This window comes from Eimeria mitis, genomic scaffold, assembly GCF_000499745.2.
Source record: "Eimeria mitis Houghton genomic scaffold, Emh_scaff1161, whole genome shotgun sequence".
Lineage (NCBI taxonomy): Eukaryota > Apicomplexa > Conoidasida > Eucoccidiorida > Eimeriidae > Eimeria > Eimeria mitis.
Window position 1 is genome coordinate 306 of NW_013567936.1, and position 10,682 is coordinate 10,987.

Consider the following 10,682-nt stretch of genomic DNA (forward strand, 5'->3'; position numbering starts at 1 on the left):
CACTCGTAGGTGGGGAGGAGGAGCTTCTCCAGGCTCTTTCTCCTGCTGCTGCTGCTGCTGCTGCTGCTGCTGCTGCTGCTGCTGCTCCAACTGCTGCTGCTCCTGGGCGGGGTTGTCCAGGTGGAAAGAAAGGGCGAGGAGAGTAGGAAGAATCAGCAGAAGGGAAAGGCCCGCGGGGCTCTGCAGCAGTATAAGGAGAATAAGAAGGTGCAGCACCAGCAGCAGCAGCAGCAGCAGCAGCAAGTTGGCTTCGTGCTGCTGCTGCAGAAGAAGAAGACAGAGGTGCGGAGACACCCCACTGACTGTCTTCCTCATCAGCAGCTTCGCCAGCAGCAAACGGTATTTCCCAGGGTGCAGTGTTATAAGGATGTTGATAACGCCGTTGATGCTGCTGCTGCTGCTGCTGCTGTTGCTGCTGAGGAGGATGAGAATAAGAAGGACGATGATAATGCCGTTGCTGTTGTTGCTGCTGCTGCTGCTGCTGCTGCTGCTGAGGGCGCCACGACTCCAGCGGGGGTCCGAGGCCGGGAAGGGTGCGCAGCAGCTGTTGTTGCTGTTGTTCGTTTTGCACCTGCAGCTGCTCAAGCTCCAGCTGCAGCTGCTGCAGCTGCAACTCCAGATGCTGCTGCTGCTGCTGCAGCAGCAGCTGCAGCTGCAACTGCAGCTGCTGCTGCTGTTGCGGGAGCGGGTGCTGCCGCTGCAGATGCTGCAGCATCTGTTCGTTCTGTTTTTGCTGCCGTTGCTGTTGCTCCAGCAGCTCCAGCAGCTCCTGCACCTGGTGCTGCAGCTGGTGCTGGTACTGGTGGGGGTGGCGATGACGATGCTGCAGCTGCTGGTCCTGCTGTTGGTGGTGGTGCTGCATCTGCTGCAGCTGGTGCTGCATCTGCTGCTGCAGCTGCTGCAGCTGGTGCTGTAGCTGTTGCTGCAGTTGCTGTTGCAGCAGTTGCTGTTGCTGCTGCTGGTGGAACTGCTGCTGCTGCTGTTGCTCGATATTCTGGATCTGCTGCTGCAGTCGCTGCATCTCCTGCAGGTGCAGCTGCAGCTGCTGCCTCTGCTGCTGCGGCTGCTGCAGTGGCGACTCAAACGAAGAGTGAGAGGGAGGCCAGCGTCCGTAACGTGGGGGGCCCCTCCGTGCATGTGAAGAGGGGGGCCCCGCCCATATTTCTTCTGTCTCTTGCTGCTGATCTTTGTACGTCGATGGATACAGTTGGGGCGGTGGCGGAGGAGGAGAAGAAGAAGCAGCTGCCTGGGTAGTTAGCTGGCTAGCTAGCTGGAGGGCTAGCTGGCTGACGTCACGAGATGGTTCAGGTGTGGTGGTAGCACGAGAGCCAAATAGCTGGCTAGCTAGCTCGCTAGCTAGTTTACTAGCTATGTCGCTCAGATCCTGGCTAGCTGGCTGTCTAGCTGGCTGGCTAGCTGGGTGGCTAGCTGGGTGGCTAGCTGGCTGGCTAGCTGGGTGGCTAGCTGGCTGGCTAGCTGGCCCTGGAGGATGAAGAAAGGGCTGCTGTAGTGAGCCAAAAGCTAATCTTCCACCAGCAGCAGCAGAGCCTGCTAATCCTGCTTCTGCTGCTGCTTCTGCTGCTGTTGCTGCTGCTGCTGCTGCTGCTGCACGATCAGCAGATAGATGCGGGTAGAAGCCGTCTCCTCCCGCTTCAGCACCAGCAGGAGGAGTGGATAGCATCTGAGCGGCAGCAGAAGAAGAAGCAGGAGGAAACTGCTGCTGCCGCTGCTGGTGCTGTTGCTGCTGTTGCTGCTGTTGCTGCTGTTGCCGTTGTTGTTGCTGTTGCTGCTGTTGCCGCCGTTGTTGCTGTTGCTGCTGTTGCTGCTGTTGCCGCTGTTGTTGCTGTTGCTGCTGTTGCTGCTGTTGCCGCTGTTGTTGCTGTTGCTGCTGTTGTTGCTGTTGCCACTGTTGTTGCTGTTGCTGCTGTTGCTGCTGTTGTTGCTGTTGCCGCTGTTGTTGCTGTTGCTGCTGTTGCTGCTGTTGCCGCTGTTGTTGCTCTTGCTGCTGTTGCTGCTGTTGCTGCTGTTGCTGCTGTTGCAGCAGCAGGTATTGCTGTCGTTGCTCTTCCTGCTGCTGCACCAATTGCTCCCTCCAACGTTGGCGTTCCTTGTGCGCCGATGGCCGCTGCCCCTGCTGCTGTTGCTGCTGTTGCTGCTGTTGCTGCTGTGACAACCTCCGCTGCTCCTCCTGCCACGTATCTTCCTCTGGCTGCTGCTGCTGCTGCTGCTGCTGCTGCTGCTCCTCTTCCTGCTGCTCCTCCTTCTCCTGCCCTTCCGCCTCCCCCCGCTGCTGCTGCTGTTGGTGCTGGTGGTGCTGCTGGCGCTGCAACAGCCGCAGCTGCTGCTGCTGCTGCTGCTGTTGCTGCTGCTGCCGGTGCTGATGGCGCTGTTGATGCTGCTGCTGCTGCTGGTGCTGGTGCTGTTGCTGCTGCTGTTGCTGCTGCTGCTGCTGCTGCTGGTGCTGGTGCTGGTGCTGCCCCTGCTGCTGCTGCCGATGCGGTTGCCGCTGCTGTTGCTGCTGCTGCGGTTGCCGCTGCTGTTGCTGCTGCTGCGGTTGCCGCTGCTGTTGCTGCTGCTGGTGCTGGTGCTGATGCTGCCCCTGCTGCTGATGCCGCTGCAGTTGCCGCTGCTGTTGCTGCTGCTGCGGTTGCCGGTGCTGTTGCTGCTGCTGCTGCTGGTGCTGGTGCTGGTGCTTCCCCTGTTGCTGCTTCCGCTGCGGTTGCCACTGNGTTGCTGCTGCTGCTGCTGGTGCTGGTGCTGGTGCTTCCCCTGTTGCTGCTTCCGCTGCGGTTGCCACTGCTGTTGCTGGTGTTGTTGTTGGTGGTGATGCTGCTGCTGCTGGTGCTGCGGCTGCTGCTGCTGTTGCCTTCTTTGCTGCTTTTGTTGTCTCTTTTCTTGCTCTTTCTTCTGTCTTTCTGTCTCCCCTGCCATCGCCGTATCTATTCTTTCCTGCAGCCCCCTAAACCTTTTTCTCGTTCTTTTTACTTCGTCTGGTGTACTGAATCGAGGGGGCCTTAATTGTTTTGCGTTTTCTTGTGTTTCTACGTGAAGCAAACAATATCTTCTTTTCTTAGATTGATGTTCTTCTATATACTTCATCACTCCTGCATCTGTTTCTAGTCTTCTTCTTCTATGGTGACGGCCAAAGGAGACCATATGCCGCACAAACAAAGAAACTTCTTTATGCATAAGAAAAGAAACAGGATGAAACTGCAGCATCTGCTGCAGTGCACGCGTGCATGCGCTTATACATATTGCTGCTATTCTTGTTTCATCTACTAATATAACTCTATGCACTCCTTCTCTCTTTTTTTCTGGTCTTGCTCTTGTTTTTTTTAATAGTTGTAGCATATGTTCTGCTCTCTCTAGATGAGAAACATCTACTTCTTTATTTCCTTTTTGCTGCTGCTGCTTCTGCTGCTGCTGCTGCTCTTGCTTCAGCTGCTGCAGCAATCTATATCCCTGACCCAGCAGCCAATCTATCGTTTCTTGTCTTAGCTGTTCAACTGAGTCTTCTGCATATACAGCTAAAACAACTAACTCCTGAATACAAAAAGGAAGAAGAAGAGAAAACAGAGAAGCTCTGGTTTCTTCTTCTATACACGGCAATGCATCCATTGCAGCATTCATCAGCTCTTTTATATTTCTTAGTGTTGCTCTTGCTGCTGCTGCTGCTTCTGCTACTGTTGGTATCTTTTCGGTTTTTTCTTTTGGTGGTCTTCCTCCTTCTGCCCCTTTTTCTTTTTCTTTTTCTTTTTCTTCTTTTTCTTCTTCTTCTTCTTCTCCCTCTTCTTCTTCTTCTCCGTATTCTTCTTCTTCTTCTTCTTCTTCTTCTTCTCCGTATTCATCTTCATCTTCTTCTTCTTCTTCTTCTTCTTCTTCTCTGCATGCACTGTCGTCTATACCAGCTAGAGAGCGAGAGAAAGAGAGAGAAGCAGATTGCTGCTGCTGCATCAGATGATTGTAGCAGCGAAGAACAATAAATACAGCAGCAATACAAGCCAACGCAGCAACACTAACACGAAATACTAGATCTTTCTGCTGCTGCTGCTGCTGCAATGTACGCCGTTTGCCGTGCTGCTGCTGCTCCTGCTGCAGCTGCAGCAACCCCCATTCCTCCTGCTGCTGATGATGTTGCTGCTGCTGCATGTGCAAACCAGCAGCAGCAGAATTGAAATTACTAACGGACATATCCGAAGAAAAAGGAAAAGAAGAAGAAAGAGAAACAGATGTATGGGTGGGGGCAACACTTCGGCCCCCAAATTCTGCTGCTGCTGCTGCTGCTGGTAGTGCTGCTGTTCTGTCTGCTTCAGCTGTTGCTGGTGTTGCTGCTGCTGCTGCTGCTGCTGCTGCAAGCAGAAGAACCCCAAACCTGCAACCGCTCCAGCGGCCACCACCACCACCAGAAGCAGCAGGAGCAGCTGCAGCACCTGCAGCAGCAGCTGCCATAGCTGCAGCAGGTGAAGCAGCAGCAGCAGCAGCAGCAGAAGGCATTGTTTTTAGTTTGGTTTTAATTGCATTTTGTCTGCGAAAGACAAAAAGAGAAGATGACGATGGANAGGCATTGTTTTTAGTTTGGTTTTAATTGCATTTTGTCTGCGAAAGACAAAAAGAGAAGATGACGATGGAGACACGAAAAGCATCGGCTGCATGCACTACAAAAAGGAAAAAGCGAGAAAAAGAAAGGGAGAAGAAGACGATGAAGAAGAGAAGAAAAAACAAGAAAAAGGAAGAGAAACAGAGAGGAGAATGAACAACAAAGAGCCGCTTAGGCCTGCAACAGGAGGAGCAACACCAGATCACTCTTTCTGCTGCTGTTGCTGCTGGTCCTTTGCGTTTGTTTATCTATGATTTATGTGAGGCAGAAGCAGCGCCTGCTGATACTTTTTGGTGCTGCTGCTGCTGCTGTTGCTGCTGCATACAAGTCATTGAATACGAAACGCGAAGGGGTCAGCAGCAGCAACACCAGGAGCAGCAGCAGCAGCAGCAACAAGAGCAGCAGAATGATGTTTAAACATTTCGTTGGAATGTAGATCTAATATGAAATGAGAAGAAAAAGAAAAAGAGACAAAGAAGAAGAAATACAATACTACTTGAGTAGGAGGAGAAATGCACAACAAATTTTGTTTGGCCTGAAGCAAAACTAGTGACAGAAAGGGGAGGTTTTAATAAATAATATAATGGAGTTTAATAAAAAAAAGAAAAAAATAAGAGGAAAAGAAAGAGGAAAGAAATACATGAAATCAGATGAGTCGATTGCCANAAAAAAAAGAAAAAAATAAGAGGAAAAGAAAGAGGAAAGAAATACATGAAATCAGATGAGTCGATTGCCAGCAGTGAACCGGAGGATTCTGCTGCTGGTCATGCAGCTGCTGTTGTTGTTTTGTTGCTATCCATATAGTTTTATATGTTTTTTTTTGTATCCAAGGAGTTTAACAACAATAAAACAATATATTTATTGTATTTATATAGATACAATTACCATAAAAATACACAAACTATAGGGGGGGAAACTGCAGCAGTCGACTGCCGCCGATGTATGTGCTGCAGCTGCTGCTGCTCTTGTTGCTGGTGTTGCTGTTGCTGGTGCTGATGAAGGCAGCAGCGCAGCGTACACATTGAAATAAAATAACTATTCATATTGCTAGTAATATCGTAATTATTAAAACTATCAATTGTTTGTTTACGGGTTTATTCTCTACACAACAGCAGCAGCAGCAGCAGCAGCAAGCAAACGCTGCAGCAGCAGCAAGTGAATCGACGCTCCGGGCTGCTTCGTCTGTCCTTCTCTCTACCCTCTCCCGTTTCTGTTTTTGCCTTTGTTTTGTTTTATTTTGGTTTTTGCGTTTCCTTTTGCATGCAGGTGGTGATTGTTCAGAATTTTTCGGTTAACCACTGGTTCTGCTGATGCTGCCGTACCGCAGTGTGGGGCGCTGAGCCGCTCCTGCGGCTTCTGCTGCAGCAGCAGCGGCTGCTGCAGCAACTCAGGAGAGACAGAATCTGTGTAACATTACCTGCCCGAAGTTATTATAGGAACATTTACCTGGCCTTGATATGCTGCATGCAAGCAAATAAATATGCTCCATAAGTGTCTACAGAGTTACAGCATGCAGCAAAGGAAACGTCGTTAAAACATCCTTGTGCTTACACGTGAGGCTGCCTCTCCAGATGCAGCCGAGCGCACTGCAACCCCTTTCAGACTGTCTCCTCCCCAGCAAACCCAGGGCCCTAGCTGAACGCCCAGGGCTGTTGGAGAGAGGTGAGGGAACTCATCTGCCATGGAGAAAGGCTTACCTCAAGTCTTTGGCTTCATTGCAGCTCGCCTTAGTCCTTGAACAAAGCCGAAAAGTAAGCGCTATACTTGCTAGCGCCGCATTGTTCGTCAGCGCAGGCGCGAGCAGCGACGCCCACCCTGCAGGGCGGTCACATGCATAGCTGAGAAGAGGGAAAAAAATATTTCTTTTCAAAATATTTCTTTTCCTTTAGAAAAAGGTTCTTCACCAAGGTTCTGCCGTTTCCCTTCTGACCGATGGAGGTTGAGCATGATTCCTCCGCATGTGGGAGGTGTGACACACGGTCTGGAGCATCTTCAAGAAGAGGCGATCTCGATTTCTGCAACTAATTCGAGAAAAAGTGCATTTTCACCAGTACCAATTCAAGAGGAATGCCTCCGACTGTGCCGTCCATCACAATATGACAGACGCCGAGACGCCGAAACACTGGAACCGTTCTTTGGTTCCCTCGACCTATACCCCCCTATTCAAAAGGCATCGGAGAATCTACAACTGCTACTCTGATCTTCTCTTTTAGAAGCGGATGCACGACGGTGGTGGCTATGGCTAAGCAACGGTCCCGCTTTCCCAGAGCGCATCAGATCCGTGCAGGCTTCTGCGATGTTGCGCGGTGATTTGCGCATGGCAGGATTACGAAAAGTTAACTAGGGGCAAATGTCGACAGAACGCTGCATTGCGCACTGTGAGTCAGTACTGCAGAGAGTTCTGCCTGTAGACTCCGAATATAAGTATCAATGGCTCGTCGCCGAGCTGCCCTACCTCGTGAGGAAACTGGTAACTAGCTGGAATACTAAGGGCTGAAAGGATTAAACTTGCCGAGATGATAGATTACTTGCATGAAAGAGAACGAAAGAATGTGAACACTGCTACCCCAGCTGAGAAGGGAGAAGGCGGAAGTGGGCACGGCTCCGATAAAGAACTTATGGATATTGGACCTGTGCTTGCTGGGCCCACCCGGAGACGGATTAGAAACGGCAACCGGCAGCAGACAGCGAGTGCTACCCCCGGGAAACCGGACGGACGTACGAAACGGCCTATTTGCATATTTTCCAGTAAACAGAATCACGCATCTTTCAGAATTATGTGGGGGGCTAGCGAATCAGTGAAGGCGAACCTCAAACAAAGGATCGAGGGCAACAAACTAAGCAATCGGGGAAACCCCTCGGCCCCCACGAAACGTGCGGGCAAGAGATGGGGTAGCAAGAAATGACGACCGCACCCTCAAATTCATATCAAGTGAATTACTTGCGTGTACACACTCGTATCAAAGGCCACGAGTTGCTAACCCTACTCAATACGGGATGCTAAGTGGATCTGATATTAGAAGCCACGGCAAGGAGGTGCAACATATCCGCCCACTCGTTAGCGGAGTCCCTGAGATTACGCTTTGCGGGTGGTATGTAGTATGCAAGAGTCGGCAAATCCATGGGAGTAATCTTGAGCCCTAAGTTTCAGAAAGGGGCAGATGTGCATGACAAAAAGCCTTTTCATTGGACCGGTTCACCGCGATCTAGTGCTAGGTGTGAGAAACTCCCAGACAGCAGGCCAGCTAAGGAAATTTGGGGCTTTAGGGATCATGAGACCCTCAGAACTTGATCCCACTCACGTCAATTGATGCACCAAACAATGCCAGCAACTCTGCATCTTGTGCCGCCGACGACAACAGAAACGCCAACGAAAACCCAACTGTGAGGCCAACTAGGGATCCGAGTTCCCTCACACGATGGGGTGTTGTGAATCCGTAATACTGGAGGTACAGTGCGCCCAGCGAAGCTGGTGCTGTAATGCACTGACGCGCCTTTGCACCGCGTACGGAACCCGCTAAGTGAGGTTGTTCGCAACTAATACGAGCGGGATCTACGAAACTAGTCCTTAGTAACAGTCACGTAGACAGTTTAGTGGACAAATATTACAGGAAAATAGTTCTCTGGGGCCGATATCCCCTCCCTATCCGTTCACCCCTAACTAGGCGATCGGTCGACCAGATCTGAGAACCGCGGGGGTCGCCGGCGTGGGGCCGCCACGCTGCGGCCTGCCTACGTTCTGCGGTGACTCCGCCTCTAACGAGGGAGTCGGCTATCCTCGGCTAACCACTTTCGCTCTACGATTTGGTTAACTAACTTAAGATTTTGAACGTAATTATAAATAAAAAATCAGTAAGTATGACACTGCGAGGCGCATCCTTCAGACCCCACTGCTGAGTGCAAAGGGCCGGCAGGCATAAATTGACAGACACCCCCACGTATACTCTCCTATGCTACAGGCACTCAGACATCTCGTCTGATCCAGCAAAATATCAAAGGCAACGAAGCTTGAAGAAGGTTTCTGCCCTTCTTTTTATCTCAGAATTGTTCTGTCCGCAACCGCACTAGACCCGGCACTGCGGCTTTAGGGGCTGTAGTGAATACTCACTACACTCACGGCAACGATGCAGTGCTTGTGTGTATGAGTGGTGGTTGAATGAACAGTGGAAGTGTCTGTGAATGCATATTGGTGTACATTGATTATAACATTGGTGAATGCATTAAACATTCTTCATGAAGTGACCATTGGTAGGAGTATAGGAGAAGCTGGCACGAGCCTTGGTGGAAAAGGTATTGCAACATGCTCTGCCCTCTCCTCTCCCAGCCCCAAAGGCCCCTGTGCCTGCTCTAGTGGGGTTGCAGAAGAGAGCAATTTTGAAGAGGAAACTGAAAGAAGTAATTTCCTTTAGCCTTTGTTAGTTTGTTATGTTGTTCTTCCAGTATGAATAGTTATTTTTTGCCAGCTCGCTATACTCAACTGTAAGGTTCTATGGATGTGTGAGAAACTGCCCTTTAGAAGGGCCAGTCTAAAGGGAGTTTAAGGCCTTAGGGATAATGTGGCCCTCGGAACATGATCCCACTCACGTCAGTAGATGCACTACTCTCTGCCAGCAGCTGTGCGTCTTGTGCCCCCACCGACAACACAAACGCAGATGAAAGACACAATTGTGAGGCCTAGAAGGGATCCAAGTTCCCGCACGCGATGGGGTGGTGCGATTCCATAACAGTAGAGGTACTGCGGGCCCTGTAAGCTGATGAGAAGTGGGGGAGAGCACTCAGTACCTCATGCAATGCTGAGACCTGGTCAAGATAACTTAGAGTATTTCTCTTTAGTACAAAGATTTGCAGTTAGCAAATCTTTGTACAACCTAGTACGTATTACTAGTTTGTATCTCTGAAGGACTACTGTGGGGCGCATCCGTGGAACCCCACAGCTGAGTATAGCGAGCGGGCAAGCAATATCTATCATACTGAACAACAACATATCAAACTAACAAGGGTTAAGGAAATTCGTTCTCTCAGTTTATTCTTCTTAATTGTTCTCCCTCAACCCAAATAGGGCCGGCACTGCGGCCTTTGGCGCTGGAAGAGGAGAGGGCGTAGCATGTTGCAATACCTTTTGCACCACGGCTCATGCCAGCCTCTCCTAAAAATATTAATGATCACTCCACAAAGAATGCTTAATGCGTTCACCAATGTTATATTCAATGTACATCAATAAGCGCTCACAGACACTTCCACTATTTATACAACCCTCACTCATTTCACAACGAGCATGGCATTGTTACCGTGATTATAGTGAGTACTCACTACAGGAGGCGCCCCACCGTAGTCCTTCAGAGATACAACCCCGTAATACGTAATGGTAAGTGCAAATATTGATACTAAAGAGAAATACTCTAACGTTATCTTGAGCAGATCCCAGCATAACATGTGAGGGACTGAGGGCTGTCCCCACAACGTATCAGCTTACATGGCCCGCAGTACCTCCAGTGTTATGGATTCGCATCACCCCATCGTGCGAGGGAACTTGGATCCTTACTAGGTCTCACAATCGTGTTTTTCGTCTGCGTGCGTGTTGTCGCTGGGGGCACAAGACGCAGGGCTGCAGGCATTGAGTGGTGAGTCTAATGACGGGAGTGGGATCATGCTCCGAGGGCCCTATGATCGCTAAGGCCCGAAGCTCCCCCTACTCAAGCCTTCTGAAAGGGAACTTCTCACATGGGTTGGGAGGGGCGACGGCCTGGCATGTTGCAACACCCTTTGCACCAAGTCTCATGCCAGCCTCTCCTATAGTCATAATCATGCGCCTCTTTGTAGACAATATCTAGTACATTTACCAATTATTTACTTAATAAACAAAAGTATGCTCCCACACGCATTTCCACTATTCAGTCAACCCTCGCTCTCGCACAACGAGCACAGCAATGTTTCCGTGACTGTAGTGAGTATTCACTACACGTGTAATGCCTGGCTGCATCTAAGCCCCTCTCGCGGAACCCGCTAGAGTGCAGTAGTACGCAGCTATTACGAACCGGATCTACGGTGCTAATCGTTTCAAATAGTAATACGAGTAGTTTCGTGG

The 10,682-nt window shown here is 50.4% G+C and overlaps 1 protein-coding gene across 1 annotated transcript; it reads right to left on the reverse strand.

The window, feature by feature from the left end:
• Positions 1–152: 152 nt before the first annotated feature.
• EMH_0030750 (uncharacterized protein) lies at positions 153–4,449 on the reverse strand (the record flags this gene model as incomplete). The annotated part of the gene is given in 4 exon segments (XM_013494445.1): positions 153–180; positions 300–2,726; positions 2,730–2,949; positions 3,468–4,449. Coding segments are annotated over 4 exon segments (3,657 nt in total).
• Positions 4,450–10,682: the final 6,233 nt, after the last annotated feature.